The sequence below is a fragment of the Aptenodytes forsteri genome, unplaced genomic scaffold, assembly GCF_000699145.1.
Source record: "Aptenodytes forsteri isolate BGI_AS27 unplaced genomic scaffold, ASM69914v1 Scaffold324, whole genome shotgun sequence".
NCBI lineage: Eukaryota > Metazoa > Chordata > Aves > Sphenisciformes > Spheniscidae > Aptenodytes > Aptenodytes forsteri.
The window spans coordinates 527,082-546,017 of record NW_008795485.1 but is presented as its reverse complement, the minus strand read 5'-3'; the positions used below and the strand labels follow the sequence as shown (position 1 = coordinate 546,017).

The following is an 18,936-nucleotide window of genomic DNA, read 5'->3' as shown; positions in this document are numbered from 1 at the left end:
TATTAAGATCATCAAATGAAACTGATGTTTATTTTTGATGTTTTGTAGATATGCCCATATGTTTGACATGTTTAAAAATGATCCGGCTGTGACAAGCCAACAGCTGATTAGTCTGAAAGATGCAACTGCTAGATCAGCTGATTTCAAAGCAAAATAACAACAGGGATGACCATATTTAAAATGCTACATATGCAACTGTTTACATTTTTTTAAATCAGGTATAATAGAACTGATTATAAAATTTATCAATGATTAAACTTAAGCCACCTTATATTTCAGTGGAATGGTAAATCAATATGTGATGGTCGTAGCTCCTAATTAAATAGTTCAGACATTTTTGCCTTGAAGATATCCCTAATAATTTCAAAATACTTATAAGATATGAAGGGCTCTGAAAGCAGCTACAACTTGCTTCTCCTTCTCGTGTCTATTTTGCAAAGTTTCCAAGGATGCAATTTGAGGTAAACTGTCTCCATTTAAAGTCTGTGGCAGAACTCTTTCCTCTTTCACCTCTTCATCTGATTGTCTTGCCGTGAAAGTCTTTGGTCTAGGAATCTTCTTAGCATACTCCAGCGCCTAAAAACATGAAAATTGGGATAACTGATTAAAAGAAAACCTGACCAGTATTTCCAAGAAAATTTAGGTGTTTCTATGTTGAGTCAAATTAATAGTTCTCCTAATCCCTGACCTTGTTTCTGACAGTGTTCAATACTAGATGCTTCAGTGGCGACTGCAAGAAACCTCTGCAGTGGGCAAAATAACCCACCTCAAGGAGATTTGCTTTCTGACACTTACCACTGGAGGCCCCCTTAAATACTGAAGCAGTGTTTTTTCTTTAAAAAAGAAAAAGCAACACAAGTCTATTAAGTTTATAAACATTTTTTTTTTTTTCTTCAGTCTCATTAAACTTTTGTCCTCGGTCATATCTTATAGCAGGGAGTTCTGCAGGTTAATATTACAAGGATGAAAACTGAGTGCTCCTATGACAAATTCTAAAGAATTGATGTATTGAAAGGCCTAAAATGTTAAAACAAGTTTTGAAATTAAGTCTAGGTAATGGTTTTAAATTCTCTGGAACCTGATTTAATATAATCCCTTGCCAAATTCCTTTTTGGTTAATTTCAAAGCTAACACAGTTCTGAACAAGAAAAGATTTCTGAACAAGTGAGGATGGTATTAGACATGCCACCCCTTAACAGGTAACTGTTTCAGAGTAAAACAAAGAATTGCCTCTCACAGAGTTCCCGGAGTTCTGTGGTAACCATGCATATTCTATTGTGACTGGAAATTTCTTTACCAGTGACACCCAGTCTGCACAGGACCCGTACATACTATACTGAGAATATGAACAGCAGCATGAAATAAACCACCGTTCCAATTCTTTTCTACTTCAGACACTCTGAATGTGTATGTGCTGAACAAAGATACTGTGAAGCAGAGGGAAAGGAGGGCAGTGATGGAATACTGACAGGGACAGCATATCTTGACGAACTGTACTTCCCACACTGCTTCCTTTTATCACGCGCTTTTCCAAGTATGTATTTCTGTAGCAGTATGTAGGTAAACTTGCATGTGTGAATGTGAGACGTAGGTAAAGACTATATTGGGCAAACAAAAAGTATGCAAGTTCTGTTTAACTGCGCTTAGGTTCTACTGCATGATAGGCTTAACTATCAAAATTAAAAAGAAAAACAGGAGTACTCAAGCTGTTGTTCTAGATCTGACATGTCTCACTGAAGTTGAGCAGGGCCATGCTGAAAGAGGAATGCAAAGCAGATACCTGTAAGTGTCAAATAGTATGGAATGATGTATGGAACCTGGAAGGCTTTCTTGAAGAGGGAATGGAAACAGTATTACAGAAGTCTGGAAACTGAGAGAGCCCTGGTTTAACCTGCGACATTTTTTGGTGTCTGTGTTTCAGTCGCATGTATTTGGAAACACCTGTTATGTCTCAAGTGGAAGTTGCATTATCTCACGTTCTTGGTGAAGGAGTGTCCGGGAAGTCTTCTGAAGGAATCCAAAGCCTTTTTGACATCCAAAGAACGCAGTTTCATCTCTTTGTGGTTTATGTGAGGTTTGGAAATAAATGCAAGTAACTGAGGAATTCAACTGATACTGAACTCCAAAACTTTTTTCCTGAAGCATGCAGTTCTCATTTGTCACCTTGGAGAAATACCTGTTAGTGTGCTTTCAGCACCAGGCACGTGAGCTCCTGCAGAACTGACTGGATAAAATATATGCTATTTCCAGAGCTTTATTACTTCCTGCAATAGGGAAAAGGTGCTCCCTTTGTTTATGTATGCCACTGTCATGTTGTCAGTCGTTGCTCATTTGGGCTGTTTTTGAAGGCCAGTGAAGGCTAAAGTGATGTTGTATGGGCTTGAAAAATAAGACCAATTACTGTAGCTATGCAACTGAAGTGAAAAGAGTTTGTGAGTGAGACTGACAGGCAGGTGGATAATAGACTAGCAAGAGGATATCTGTGGTCCATTAGAAGAGTGTACTCTGCGGTAGTGTGGCCTCTACCACTGATGTGAAGCAGAGCATGTGCTGCACTGAGTAGTGTTCCTAGGGGGGTCCCACTCTCCTTTATTCCCACCCTTTCCCCAGGAAAACATCACTAGCTGTTTAAGCCAAGTTGCATGCTGGTAGCTTGGATGGAGTACTGCTCCGTTTCCACTCGGTACACTCTCATGAAGAGCAAGGCAGATGCATGGACTGAAGACTGCTGTTGGCAAAGAAATCAGCAACTCTTGGCATACATCTACAGCCATAACAGAATAGATGCACAGATAAGCACTTGCTAGGATCCCATGAGAGTAGAAGTCCTCAGAGTTGTTGAAAGGAAAATCAAAATGGAGAAACTATTTTAGCCTACTGTGAGTTGAATTTATGCTTTTCTTTTTCTTCGTGCAAAGTCCAGAATCTCTCCCTGCATGCATTTGAAAGGGACTCTGTTCTCACCTTCTGTCTTGACACTGAAGACATGACCTGGGGTTTTGTAGGTAACCTCTGAACTGAAGCAATGCTTTTCATATTGTGTTCCTTAATTTGTTTTGCATATTCCTTTTGTTGCTTTAACTTCTCTTTCTGACAAAAGGAAAAAAGTGTATGGTTAATTAAATGTCTCAGCAGATTCATCAATGAAACACTTTTTCCACCGGAGTCTTCCACTTACACCTCTGTTGCTGTTTAACCTGGCTATGCTATTGATCGTTCCTCAGCGGAACACAAGAGGAAATCCTGATAAATGGCACAGCTTTTTTGGTCACTCTTCATTTTTAAGAGCTTTTTCTTGGACCGTACCAAGGATAGAGCTCAACAGAAATGCGACAGATGCATCTTTATTCTGAATGTTTCAATAGATCAGTTCTAAAACGGCTGTGCTAATTTCTGGCAACTTTTGCAATGACTTTTAAAACCTCTGTACTTACTTTTAAGGCCCTGAATGACATGTTTCATTTCCTTAACTGATATTCTGTGTCTTTACATTTCCAGCAATTCATTATGCTCAGATTCAGCAGTATGCTCTACCTTGCCCCTGTTACCAGCCAATGTCAATTATTTCCCTTCAATGCAATGATACCCCAGTGGCACGCCAGGTTCCAGAAGTGTTACGATGGTGTTAAAAACACACAGAGTCCTGGGCTACGCGCCACTCTGTCCATTCCAATTTCAGATCTCTAATCTGTTTCATTTATGGCAAGGAGGAAGAAAATACAGGGGCTTCTCAATGACTCCAAAGGGATGATCATTTTATCATTTTTCCTTCCTGCTGTCCTACAGTGTTTCTATAAAGAATGCCATATAAAGCACCTGTTATCAGATCAATAGGGTCTCAAAGCATGCAGGATGGAGTTTGCAGCACTTTAGATATACAGCTGCTACCAGACCCTCATTATCAGCAGAGAACAGGTCAAATGATACCAATTGTTCAGATACTTGTTCTGAATAATCTCTCTCCATTTCAACAGGGTAATGCACATCCAGCTATTTTCTTCTTGTGTTTACACAACTTCTTCTTTTACTTCCACTTTGAAGGTTAGGCAAACCTTCTAAACTGGGAATGACAATGCAACTCAGTCACACGAGTGTATAATTTACTGATGTGCAATTAGCCCTGTTGAATTCTGTGAACTACTCCCCGTTTCTGGAACTACAAAATTAGAGGGTTAAAATTATCCACAATACAGTTGTCTTTCCTTCTATTTGAATCTCCCCTTAGGATCTCAAGCTAGACCTAGAGTCAAGGACATAAAGTACCAGACAAGCATAAGGTGCTTCTCAGCAGTGATTTCTTTGCCATTCTCCCCTGCCTAAGTTCACTTTGCACAACTGAAAAGAAGATCATATGATAGGGACCGCTTACTTTCTCTTTGATTGCTTCATAGTCAGGTCCAAGGCCTCCAAGCTTCACATTCAGATTTATGTAGGCTTTTGAGCTACATGGCTGAAAAACAAACAGCAGTGACAGATTTTCCGTTATATGATTTCACAGAGAGCATAATTAAAGCAAGTCTTGTTGCGGACACCCAAGATAAGAGTAGGATTCAACTTGCAGTCTCAGTTTTACCTCTGGCATGTCTCATTTTAAGTATTTTAAGTGATCACAAAGATTGAGTTAATTGCACAAGTCAAATTACACTGTATTTCCTTTGAATCTAGGCGGGTAATTGCCAATCATCCAAATCACAAAGCAATACTTTCTCAGTCAAAAATGATCTTTTGTGAGCTTTATTTTTAAACAGCGTAAAGTGACCCATTTGACTGTTACTAGAAGGAAACCCCAAAGAAACTGTTATAAGAGAAGCAGATAAAAGTACCTGATTTTGGTGGTAAAAAAATTAGGCAAATGTTATTAGTAATAGTAACCTTTCTTTATTCTCAAAACTGCAATGGAAAATTGTTCACAGACAGTTGAAAAATAGATGCCTTGCAGCACCGCAAAAGCTTTACAAGTGCAACAGGGAAGACAGGAGATGAGGGATGGGTGATACCATTTCAATACTTCATGACATCACTACAAAGACCCCAATACTTCCAGAATCTTTTTAATCTCTTTCAAGAACACTAGATTAATTTTTAGAAGTGGACTACATTTTAAAAACTTGTCAGTGGAAACTCATTATGATCAGCTCTGTAGTAATTTCAACCACAGAGTAATGCAGAAACACCAAGAAATTTCTATATGCAAATAAAATGCGCATTTCTTCAAAGGGCATGTTCAAGTTAAACTCAGCTGCAGAGAAACTAATTCTATGCACTGAACTTTCTATTTGGCGTTTTTTTGTGTCAGTTATCCCTATTCTTTTGTGATATACTTACACCTAACTTTTAATTTAAGGTACAGTGAAGAGTTAATAATTTAGCTGTCTACAACAAAATCAGGGTTTTCTCACTTCATGCGATGAGTATGACTGCATTTGTTTATTAGGAAAAGCAGGATTTTTCTGAGAGACATAAACAGTCTTATTCTCTGTGGCATTCCTCACATACGAAGCATGAGAAAGCTACTGAAAATACAGGACAGAAACAATGGTTTGAACTCAGGGGAACAGAAAGGGAAGGAAATCTGCCCTTCAGTTACTATCATAATCCAGCTAATTCTTCTTAGAGGCATTCAAGCAGCAATACACAAACTGCCTCCTAGATGAAACACATGAGTAATTATTCCAGCTTAGTTTGTCTGCCCTGAGACTTGGAGCTAACTTCTTAAACATTTAATTTGTCATGGACACACAGGGATATCTCTGTGCTGTTCCACTGCATCTGTGTTAACTGGTTACAGTATGTTAACTGGTTACAGTTTGAACTGGACACACAGAAATGACAAAAAGAACCAAGTTTTAATAAGGACCAAAATGGGATCATCAGGAGACTTTTAATAATGTTTATGCCGTTAGCTTTACAAATCCTCTAAGTTTGTTGTTGTTCAGTTTGATTCCCTTGGAAACCAAGAGATTTGAGTTGGATAGTGAATGAGCATGACCAGGATAATGGTTTGCTCAGATCTGAGGCCTGGCTACCTGCTGCTTTATACAAATAGCTTTATTCTAAATCATTTTATCACTGGATAACTTAAAGGTCAAACACTGCTCTGTGTGTTCTTAGAGCTAATCAAGACTGAATGTGACATAGGGAGAGGTGGTGGTGAACCGCCTTGCTCTTTAGACTAAAACGATTTTAGTGTCTGTTTCCACCTTTGTTCCTTGGTTTTTAATGCTCTGGACAAGTCAGTGTGTCAGTGTGCTCTCTGTAACAATGAAATATTTCTCAGTACCCATTCCCCCCTTTTTTTTTTTTTGTGGTAAGGATCTTTGGATTATTAAGAAAAAAAACATTAATCAGAGGGGGAAATAGAAATGTAAAACCATCCAATCCACATCTATTTGCTTACCTTCTTGCTGACTTTAGGCTGTTTTTGCTTTTCCATTTGCATGAGATATCCTTCCGAGTTGCTTCGGCTTATTTTCACTTGATTTCCTTCACCACTCTCTGGATCTACCTCTGAACCACCTTCTACCTGTGGGATTATAGGTCGAAGTAGGCTGAACAAGTGCCTGTCAGCTAAGTGAGCTTCTGTCAAACGAGTGATTTCTTGGTGATGTTGCTCCATCGTTTTTGTAAATTGGGAGGTAGTAAAAGGGGCTGTTGGTGAACTGTGAACAGAAGATTGAGAAGGCCTTAAAAAAGGAAGAGGGGAAAAGTAAGAATCTTTATTTGTATATAGCAGATAGCTCAACAAGCAATCTGTACATGGAATGATCCTTGCTCACAGAATATACTGGGAACATGAAGATGGAAAGACGGGTATTTCACAATGACTGACTTTGCTTGCACCCAAGTGTATGGAAACTGTTTAAAATAAATGGAAAAATTATAGATGGGGAAACTTTCAGCCTAGCTTAAGCCAATGAAAACTGCCTTTAAATGGCTTGGGATCGGTACTGAAAGAATTAATTGTCTATGTGAAATAAAACCTTCATTTGTATCAAGGCAGGTGAAATTCTACATAACTAAGGATTTTCATGCCCTTCCCCATGTGTAGCGAGCCAGAATTGGCACTGGAATGACTCTGGATATTCACCCTGCAAGGCAAGTTTTGATATAACTCTATGCAGCTAGCAGTAGACTTAGTTTATGCACAAGTGCTCTTTGCTATCTATTTTTTAAACTTCACCTTCTAGGCTTTCAGAAGGAAAGTTTCAATTGTGGAAAATTCTATGTGCAAGAGAGCCTGGAGTACAGAACTGTCCTTTTCCAATACCATATTTAAAAATCAACAGTTATAATGAATCTTAAGTTAGTAGTAATCTATAGTGGTAGCAAAATAATTTTATACTTTGGACTTTAAAACATTTTCTTGTCCATTTCTATTTTTTCTGGGCATCATAGTCTTATGATAATACTGTTTCAACACTTAGATCCTTACCATAAACTACTGATAGCATAGTTCTGATACCTTTTATCCGCATAAATGTGTCTTTTGCAATCCCAAAGTGATACTTGATCCTTCACCAATTCTTGAAAATTGGCATTAAAAGTAGATGAAATATTCCTCTGATTTGGATGTGCTTGACCATTGGTACCATTATCTCTTGCAAAAAGCTGCACAGTGACATGGTTGTATAAACGTTGCTGGTCCTGTGGAAGTCCATTTGGAGAATCATGCCGATATTTCTTGTTCTCCTTGCTGGTATATGCTGGAGGTATAACCTCCGCTGCGTTAAATTTATGTAATGTTGGATGAAAAGGATAGGTAGATGTGGTAAAATCCTGATTAACAAAATGTCTTGAATTTGGGAAACTATTTAAGCAAGTATCTGAATTTGCTGCTGTATTAGTGCCAGGGCCAACAGAAGGACTTGGATACAGCCATTTCTGCAGTGCGCTGCTGTTGTCTTGCTCCACTGCCTGCATGGGAGCAGTCTGAAATTCTGATATTTGGTGGTGCCTGTGGTGCCAAGACTTTGGTTCTGCTGGTCCTCCTGGTGGTTGTTGGCTATCATTCCTTGGGAAAGCTCTCCCTTTGTGACTCTGGTTGGATTTTATTTTGTTTCTCTGGGAGGACTTATTTTGGTGATCCTAAAACAAGTTATCAAAAGTGGGGTGAATTTCAGTGGTTGCTATTTTATATGTTCATTAAGATCAACAATATACAAGTGTATGGGTAAGTTTGCCTGTCACGATGCCTTTCACGTAGCTATTTCTTAGAATTTTACAAATCAACTGATTAACTGATGTTTGGGCTAGATTACATCATGTTCTATGATTCTCACTCAGGACAACATTCTTATTTTAGACAGCCCTTAAATAGCTGTGCAGGTTACAATGAAGCTGAGTTCTGAACATGTACTGAACTTTGAACATGTGTTGATGTGGTTGCCTTGAGCAGGCCTGAACAGGCTGGAGTGCATAATCCCTTTAAAAATCAGGGATGTATGGAGCCAGCCACCCCCGTTTAATGTACACTCACAACTAGAAAAGGGTTATAGCAATGTTTTATAAGGCTGAATGAGTATCACGATGGAAATTAGTTTTCAAAGTGAGCTCTTAGCAGAGAGTGAAGTGTAAAAGGAAAAGCATCTGTGTCCTGAAGCCTAGTATGATATGGAGAACAGTCTGTCTTTGTGGCATTTGTAAGGCTTCAGGTTTGGGGTTTTTGTATTAACAAAACGTGTCCTGATAGAAGGGCCCTTAAAGAGACCTAGGTATGGTATTGGTCCTTCATGACTATGATAACAGTTCTTTAACGTACTGATAATGAGTTAGGCCAGTTTGCACAAGTTTGATTAGACCCATCAAAATCACTCCATGCTGCTTGTATCTAACCCTGACTCAGTACATTATGCTCGTGGCTAGACCAGGTGATGGCCTGGCTAGACTTAATCCAAAATTAAAATATGTAGGAACACCTAGTCAAGAACAGAAGCACAGATGCTATTCAGGTGAAGCACAGACAATGCATAATACTGCATCAAAACTTTGCTTAATGGTCTGAGACAAATTCTGAAGCAGAACACTATAAAAAGGTTCCTTACAGATGCAGACCATATCTAATGAATGATGCTATGGTAAATAGGGAATGAGGGAGTTTTATCTGAATGAGGTGCAAAAATAGGTGCCCTTAAATGCACAGGACTACTTGTTTCTAATCCTGTAGAGAAGTGGTAGCTCACTGTCAGCCATCTGGGGAAAATGTTTCAAAAATCAAATCAGTTCTTGGTTTTAATCCTCTAATGAAAGTAAACTGTACTGAATTTCAGGAAAAGATGGCTATGTACACAGACTGGCCCACAGTAGAAACAGACTGACATCAATGATTTAAATGATTTCATTTCTAAACCAAGCACTCCTTGCTGCCCTGTATCCTGCAAAACATTATCCAAATGATAGAAACGATTTAAGAATTTAAGCACACCAGGACTACTGTCTTGAGCTAAATTGACATACTCTAAATCTGGAGTTTATTTAAGATTTATCACTTTCCAATTACAGCATCAGGTGTTGCCTATTTTGAGGAAAGACATGGCTTTCCTTCTAGGGAATATACAAATCCATTCTCTGTCCATTTAATCTTTGTCAGCGCTAAAATCCTCCATTTCATCCTCCTGTCTCTCTAGGGTTCTTTTGTTAGCAACACTTGCAATCACTACATAGCATATGCACTCAGAATAACTACTTAATGGTAGGTATTAAATCCACATATAGAGCAGAATGTTTTGGCAAAAGCTTTAGCACTGGGGAATCCTGACTCCTGGTGCCAAGATGATGATTTGTTAGCTCGACCTCTGCTGTAACGATTAATGTTCTGGCATACCGTGCCACTGGTGGAAAGCATGAGCTGCTGCCAAACTGGGACCAGGCCAATGTTTTCCCATTTAAATGGCATGAGCAGCCCTGTAAAATATCTCCTTCATTCTGAAATTCCATGTATAAAGCACACATCTCACAATGAACAGCAGCATAAAATCTTGTTTGTCCTTTACAGAAGTACAACTTCCCGTCTTAAGTGAACAGCAGGGAATTTAAACAGTCTGCCTGAACTACTTCAAATGCTTGTAATACAAAGAGAATAACTAGGTTTGCCAATAATAATTCCAGTTGGCTTGAAGTTCTGGTTCTGAAGTTCTTGGTTTTTCATCAGTGATGATAACCTGGTCTCTTTTATTGCTCCAAAGACTATCCCATTGCATTGGTTTGAAAGGCCAGCATAAAACAGATCTATAGACTTACGTGTACGGAGGAGGTCAGTGCAACTTTTTCTACCTGTAACATTTTCTGTTGTATGGTTTGTTCCCTTATGTTCACAGGGATTTTAGGGGACAAGTAATGCAACAGTAGTTAAGTTCTAGCTCAGAATCCTCATGAACCATCAAACATGACCGTGTACTAGTTTGCGCTTTTACATTATTATCAACCAAATAATGTCCTAAATAGGTAAGATTCTTTGAGCTCAGCATTTCTTGGGATTTGGGATCTATTTTGATTTTAAATCATTCAGTATATAAAGTAGCATATGCATTAAATTTTGGTGATCATCTACTGATATATATCTAAGGATTTATTGTCAATAATTGGTACTTTAAAAGTAATGAGATTACAGATTTAAAGATTCAGACTTCAATGCTTTTACATATACATCTCAATTATCGTGTTCTATCGAAAAGGAACCTTGAGCTGCTGTGCTTTCAGGTACCATTTGTCTTCAGGCTCCATTTTCACAGTCTGGAATGGTAGGACACTCTGAACTGGTTCCTCATCAACAGTTTTAGGATCTGTAACCTAAAAACCAAGAATGTTTATGGCCACAGCCCAACCAGATGAAAGGATTTAAAAGTCTTGGGGAAAGAATAAGGAATAATTTGCCTCCTATTAAAGTTAAATGCTGAAGTTAGGCATTATATAATAGATTACAAGAAAATGAGCGGCTAAAAGAGAAAATGAAAAAGGAAGCAAAACCCCAATTAACAGTGGTGTGGTAGTAGGGAGTATTCCTTCTACTTTCTAGAAGAAGAGAGGAAAAGAAAATTGCAGGAAGTATGCAGCACAGAAACCTACTTGTAACTCTCAAATGTCTGGGCTTCTCCATTTATATGAGAGCCAGTGGATGTACCTAATAACAGAAAAGTAACTAGACAATCATCATTGTCCAAGCAATCAGCCAGTGTACCAAGATATTAATGGATGACACACACCATAGCAGGGTTTTGAACAATAGAGTCATGCAGAAAAAGATGGCAAAACACAGTGATGTTGGCAGACAAGTACAAGGAGTAGCTGCAGAAATAAAACATCTAATACACATAGTCAGGCAACAAAATCAAACAGCTTGTGCAAAATAGCAAGCCCACAAACAAGAAGAACATCTTCACGTGGCCACAGTCGTAGCACGATGGCTGGAAATCAAATTTGAGCAGATGTTGAGGGTGGCTGCTGGCACTACAGCTTTCAAAGTCAAGAGATACCCTCATAAATATGGCAATAATGAATTTTTTTCCTGAAAGCATCAAACTTCTTTTTCCAGTCTATAAAACTTCACAAAAAACAATGCTTTTTTATTTTTTATTTATCCTTGTGTCGTCCCAAACTATCCTGCGGGTGTGACCTGAATTAAGTGTGCAGTAAGGCAGTCCCACCGTAAAAAGACTACAGCCAGCTATGTGCTGGACTCATGCTTGTGGTAGAAGTACCTCTGCACCACTGCAGAGTGACACTGGCTAACACAGGAGAACTTGCACTGAGAAGATATTTGTGACCAAGAGAATTATTAACTGAAAATCATAATGGTGAAATCTGTGTGAAGGAAGTGTTAAATCCTTCTGGGGAGCTGAGCCTCTCATCTTTGGGGGTGAGAGATTAGGACAACTAGGAAAAGGTAGGTAGGGTCTGTTGCTGAGTTTTCAGGTGATCTCATTGCTCCAAATGGTGATGCAGATTCTGTTAGCTGTGACTAGAAAAGTTCACAAATTAAAAGTTACCACACAGGTTTCCTGAACTGTGGATAGGTAGAGCTTTGCAGTCAGTTAGATGTTTTTGGTGGAACCAACTGACTCACTGTATTGATAGTTTACTGGGCAGGTAAAGCATACTTCTACATTATCTCTTTGAAAGAGGAACAGGACACAACCTCTGCCAGCATTTTTTGTGAACTATTCTATTAATACCAATCAAATTGAGAAAATGATCAAATGAAATTGCATTTTGAGCATCATAAGCTGTGTAATGCCTATTCTGTTAAATTGAGGCCCATAATTGCTTCTCTACTGAAAAGATACAACAAAGACAGCAATCATGGCATGTCATTATCCCAGACTAGAAAACCGGCCTTTGCAGTGAGGACTTCAAAGGCTTGTGGTTCTCGAATTGCATTTGGCTGCTATTGTTGAAGCGCAGGCAATCTTGATTAGGTGTTTACACTGAGGTAAGGCGCAGTGCACAGAGAGTCTGAGTGCCTTGGTCTAGAGCCATTAAAAAATTGTACATTATGTTCCTTGCTTTGAAGTAAGGGGCTTGTAGGTAGGAAAGCAACTCATATTGAGTACAGCTGAGCTAGATTGGGCCACTACTTCTCTCTCTTTCTCTCTCACTCTCTCAAAGAAACTCATCATCAGGTTCTTAAAGAATCAGACAACACTGCAAAGAACTTGATGCTTTATAAAATGCTATATAAATTAGTAAATATACAGATCAACACCCATTTATGGTATGTTTTGGTACATACAGCCTGCTGTCTGTATGCACAGAGATAATAGCTGTAAATCTTGGAAGAATGAGGCTGAAAATATTTTACCTATTGTTACGTCAGTTGAAAAAAGCTGTACGCAAAGTACTTACTTCAGTGTAAACACTATTTCACTACCACAGTACCTGACAGCCAACAGCGATCGTATCAATAAAACCAGCTTCAACATCCTGCAAAGCTTAAAATAATCCAGTTTAGGAAAAAACAATATTCAGAACATGTTTGATCGCTCCAGCAGAAGACATGTGGTTTGTTTGCTTCTTCACATATTTGGTGTTTTTGCACTTTTGATACAGTTTTCCAGGTGAGGTGACCACAGTTGCCTCACGGGCCAGCTCTGGTCAACAAGATGCTTCCGTCAGGCCTTCTTTCACCCCCTCCAACAAGATGGAGCAATGGATGTCTCGATTAAGAACAAGAGAGGTAAGTACATCTTCCTATGCCTATCCGCAGCAAATACAAAGCTAGCTGACAGTAGGTGGTGATGCTGTTGCAGCTGTATCAACTTGTGGAGGAAAAAACCACACCTTTCTACACACATGCTGCCTGGCTCCTGCTATGTCACAGCTCTGCTGTCCCCATGGCTACTTCAGCAAGGTAATCTTAGAACGTAGCCCTGCTTTTCAGATTTTTTTTTTCTATTACATATCTTGGAATAGTGTCTACACAATGAAGTCCTGATCCCTGGCTCCGATACTTACATATGAAACATTTTGAGAATTCCCCAAATAGTAAACATAATCATATCAACACAGCTTTAATTAGCATCAATCTACACTAATTATTTTTACCATCAACCAAATTATAACTGAAAAAAACAAGTGCTCTTAATAGGTCTGCTAGAAAAAAAGCTTGTCCACCGTTATACTCCTTGTAATGTAGTCTGCAGATGCCCTCTAGTGTTGTGTCAACTGTTCATTAGCCTTGGAAAATGTGTCACTTGAAGCAGAAAGTCTCTGTAGTTTTCCAAGTTGAGAATTTTCTATGCTTCAACTTGTGGAGTGATTCAATGACTCCCACCTTCCCATTATGCATAATAAGTAGCAAGTAAAAGCAACAAACTCATGTATAATCGTTCATTAGGAACTGTAATTACATTTCCACTTAATCCTTAATAGAAGTTGTCTGACATATCGCAGTCAATCATAAGAAAGCTAGGCCCTTCAAATCCAAGTACTGTACACGACTAGTATCTGCTGAGTGATTTCAAATGTAAGGTTTGGTCTGGCTGAGAAAGTAAGTAGGGGGAAAGGGTTGTCTGACTGCCCAAATCTGACACATATTTCTTGGCTATTCCTACATGTGTGGCCCTAAATGACAGTGACAAGCAAGAGCGTGCATGGCCCTTGAAAGCAGTGTGACCACACATATGTTTTCTCGTTCTCAAACTCAATTGTAACTTCACATATACTTTTTTGTTACGATCAATGCAGGTGGAAAAAGACTAATACAGCTTTTTAAGCCAAATGGTGACATCAGGGTTTCCTACTGCAGTTAAAAAATTGTGAGTGTTCCACTATTAGAAGCAATTTGCACTTGTTGCATTGAGCAAAACTGAGAATATGCTATTAGCAGAGATAATCATTACCACATTCATGTTGTCCAAGCAGAGAAAAATCAGAGGCAGCAAAAAAGAACCACTGATGAGGTGCAGCGTAGTTCCCATAGGAAGGAAGACAGCATTTCTTTTGCGTCAAGATTAACAACTAGTGAGAGATCACCTCTGTGACCATGCAGACATGCTTCATGGCCAAGAATATATGTAGCTTAACTAGGCTTGTAACAAGGCCATCACTGGGGTTGTGAGTAACTGAGGACTTGTCAATTATTCCGTAAAGGGTGAACAAGATTCTTACTGGAAATCAGTTGCATGATAGACTGTAAATCTACTTACCTCCTCTGCAAACCTGATCATGCAGCTATTCCATTTTAACACTAGACAGTCCTCAGTTTATACCAATTAGAAAACACGTAAAAGTTACCTACCTGCTCTTGAAGAACTTCTTGCTTTTTATTGTGTAATTGCAGATAGGAATTTATCTTCTTGGAACGTAATCCTAAAGTCCGCTTATTTTTTTCCACAAAGTCTTTTTTTGCTCTTTGTAGTCCATCTTCTTGAATCTGAAGAGTAAAAGCCCTTCCATATGTACTGGGACTATCTTTCAAATGACAGCCATCTGCAGATTCCTTCCCTTTGGTATGTAGCCTAAAAGGTTTATTGCTGACCACGGCATTTGGTACATGAAAGCTTGGTAATTCTGTACCAGACTCTGAGAATAAATCTTGTGACTTTGCCTCCTGTTGATTCTTTTCTTCTGGGGAGCCACTGGAATGGAGGTAAAATGAATCTTGTGAAAAGTCCACACTGCTTCCTCCAGCAACTTGACATGCTTTTTCTGTCACAGAAAATTCTGCTACCTCTTTTGTGTTCTTCCAATTAGGATTGTATCTTAGGCTGAAATATTTGTCCACAGCCTGTTGTTTCCTATTTGAAAAAGAAACACAAAATTATTTATGTATAAATTGTACAAATTCTATATTATTTCAGCGTGCAATTTGAGCCAACAAATGTCCTGCAAATATGCTCAACTGAATTATTTCAGTGCATACAGTATGGCCATTTGTGGGATTGGGATCAGAACAGTTTTATAAAACATTTTTTTAGTAGAAAATTGAGGCAGGACCTCCTCTTCATTTTTACTTTTCATTATCAGTGAATGATAAATTGGCCTAACGTTCAGATCACAGTAAAATACAGTCTTTATCCTAAATTTAGCATAGAAATCATAAGCACTAGTAGAATCAACTAAAAGATTAAGTTATTATACTGCTTCTGTTGTTTACTTTAAAATGATGTAGCCTACAAAAGACAATATGTGTTGCTCGTTCTTCAGAGACTCTGCTGTGTGAAAGAAAAGTGATATTCCTGGTAAAATCCCTCTCTCAAATGTCAGTAGAACTGACTGTCTGAGCAAAACCAGCCTACAGCTCTGTACTTTTATTCTCTCTTCTCATTCCTATGAAACATCATGTTTCAATAAAAAACTCTTATTACAAAATAAGACTTAAAGTAACTCCTCATTAAAAAACAGGCTGTAATTGAGATAAGAGTAGAAAAACATAAATCAGAAAGGTTTGTGGGTTTGGCTTTTTTTTTTTTAACAAGTGTCCAAATCATTGCTCAGAACTACATTTGTCATAAAGCAAAGATGGTCTGCCTTAAAAAAATACCACAATTGATTCTGTTTATGATTTACAGTCTGATCCAACAGGAGGAAAAGCAACTGCAGGAGCCAAAGACATACAAACTGGCTTCCAGGAGACGTGCAGGCAGTGGCAGGAGTAAGGAGCGTGGGAGAAAAAAGCTTTTAACGCTGTTTTTTCTGAACTGGACCTGCAGTATAGTCCTGGTTTCTTGGACACTGACAAACAGTGAGCCTTTCAAAGTGACATTTATAGGCACTGAAACCTGGTTGACTCTTCAGCCCCTATGTACAGTACAGAGATGTACTGATCTGCTGGATTCTCCAAACTGTGACACAGTTAATTATAGTAACATTTCCATAAATGATTTATTCATCCTTTCTAAATTAGTTACATGCCTATGCCTATATTTCAAGTGGTTCCTAATAATAAAATAATCTGCTTCTCTAGCAATGCTTTTCATTTCAGCTAAGCATTGGTGCCGTGGTATCCTGTATACCAGAGATTAGATGATTTACATCGGTGAAAACATTTTTATTCCTAGTTGTCACACACCACAGGTAAACAAAAATAGGCGACCGTATTTTGAAACGAGTACAGGAATATGTGATATAATTGCAATGATTCAAATAACAGAGTATAATGCTAAAGAGTTCTATTGTGCTGAAATGTGTGCACAGCAGCTCAATTGTATTATGCAGGCCAGGTCACTGCATGGGAACAAAACGAGTGTGAAGAGCTCCTTCATCTCTGATCATCTGCAGACAAAAAGTGCACCTTTTATTCCTCCCCCCAACTTGATATAAAGGTTAGATGGACTCTGTACTCATCAACAAAAGTGTTGTATGTAGACAACAGATGCAGTGTTTCCTCTTCAAATTCCGAGGTTAGTAATGGATGTAGAGAGGGGGTTTCATATGTATATGCTGTGATATTTGCTCCGGTTAATGGACTGTATTTGAGTACTTACTAGGCTAAGTTCAAACAAAATAAAATCAAATTTCCATTTAATGAAGAGCCTCACATTCAGCATAGTATTCAGTCAAAAAAATTACTAAAAATTAGAGCACGTTTCCAGTACAATTAACATCATTTGCACTCACAATAAAATATTCAATAACTGGCCATTTTGCCTGTGGAGGAGGTGAATAAAAGCGTTCTATTAATCATTTAGCCTTCATTTGTTTGCCATTTTATTTTAAGTAGACAATTAAATTGAAACTGCACATTATTATTACTTCAGGTTTAATTTAATCCCTTTAAACTTCAGAATTATTCCCAATTTATACAGTGTTAAACCTTTTATGCATATGACAGCAAATTAAATTTTATGTACCAAGTTAACGCTTTCTAAAGAATGTTTAAAGGTGACAGTAACCCTGGAAATGTTAATTTTAGATTTATACAGCTATAAGGACAAAACTGCATTTATTCAACCCACCAATTTTTGCTTGTAAGTTTTCTTACAGGAAGTGGCCTGGTTTGCTCAGCACAGGTCTTTCTGCAAGGAACGAAAAGAGGATGTGTTGGTACCGGTCCTTGTTTTCTCTCTGGTCCTTTTTCACAGCCCAGCTCCAGAAACCCTCTAGGCCATGATCTCGGAGCTGCTGCACCATCTGAAGGTCTGACACTTACATGGCAATGGTTGCCTATTCGAGATGCTAGCCAGCACATACTGCTAAATATCGTAGTGCCTGGTCCGCAGCCCATTACGGTCATTGGACTCCTTCCACGGGCTGCAGTTCTGGATCAAGTAGACAGGAATAAGAGGGGATCTACATTTAATAGGCCTTTACCAGAAAAAACCCTAGTTAAATGCTCCCCCATTAGCTTACCCAGTAATGTTTAAGAGTAGGGGTTAGCATGTATCTGTTCACCACTTCCTACCTTCTCGCCTGCCTGTTTTACAGGCACCTAAATAGGCATATAGCGTTCGCCTCTGTATGCAGCGTCTAGAGCCAGTGCGTGGGGAGCCTATACAGGTCTGTGAGGGATGTTTTCTTTTCCATCTTACTTTCCTACACTGGTGTTTTAGCCAGTAAACAGTTGAGGCTATGTTGGAGAAATGGGCATAATAATTACGAATGTGGGCAAGATGAAACAGTACATCTTCGTGTGTAAGTAAGTCCGTAGGTGCTCTTGATAGCACTTTGGCAATATAAATTGGTTGTGAATATGTAATGTATGTTCTGAGGAGCACAAGGTTTTAAAGTGTCAGAACTACTCTACTCATCAACTAAAATCCTATGCCTTACCTTCCATTACCATCATTCTTTTGTATTCCATTTGTATATCGATTTGTGTCATACTCAGCTCCTTCTTGTTCTTTTAAACTCATCTCCTCCAAGCTATCTTCTTCTAAGCTGTCATTCTCCAACTCCTCAGAATACAGTCCTACCAGCTCTTCATTTTCACGAATCCGCTGCTGGAGTTCTAACTGATACAGTCTCTCCTGAACAAGGCTTTCAGAATCAGACTCTTGGGAGTCATGCAGACTTGAGGGAAAGCCCCCTTCGCTTACAGACGGCCTTTTCCAATTTGCAGGGTGGAAATCTGGTTGCATGAGTATGCTTTGGGGAGAATCTTTTTTACTCGTGTTGCAGGCGTGTGGAAAAGAAACTGAAATATATTTCGTATCTGAAGAATTCATTCTGTGTTTTGCACTGAGGGTATACACCAGCCCTGTATTTGGAAAACATGAGAGCAAACAATAAAAGGTTCTTCACTCTACGGTAATGATTGTATTTGTTAAAAGCTGGAATTGTGGGTAGTATCACTGGCTTGGGCTTGGAATTTGATCTTCTATAGTTAAAACAATTCTTTACTCTCATCCGTTACATTGATTTTCCTTTAAGCAGTTAATATCAAGGTCCCTATATAGCAAATGCATGACTTACTACTATGACATCTACCTTAAACTGAAATATTAGTGGTAACAAAGCGAATCATGTATAAACAACTTATGAAAAAGAAAACGAAGCTATGAC

The 18,936-nt window shown here is 38.6% G+C and overlaps 1 protein-coding gene across 1 annotated transcript; it reads right to left on the bottom strand.

Annotated features, from left to right (window-relative positions):
- Positions 1-372: 372 nt before the first annotated feature.
- Positions 373-18,599, bottom strand: CUNH11orf63 (chromosome unknown C11orf63 homolog). Its single transcript, XM_009281284.1, has 8 exons — positions 18,205-18,599; positions 14,732-15,230; positions 10,675-10,785; positions 7,433-8,085; positions 6,398-6,683; positions 4,370-4,450; positions 2,965-3,090; positions 373-576 (listed from the first exon to the last, which is right to left on the bottom strand). The coding sequence occupies exons 1-8, from the start codon at positions 18,597-18,599 to the stop codon at positions 373-375; spliced, it is 2,355 nt and encodes a 784-aa protein (XP_009279559.1).
- Positions 18,600-18,936: the final 337 nt, after the last annotated feature.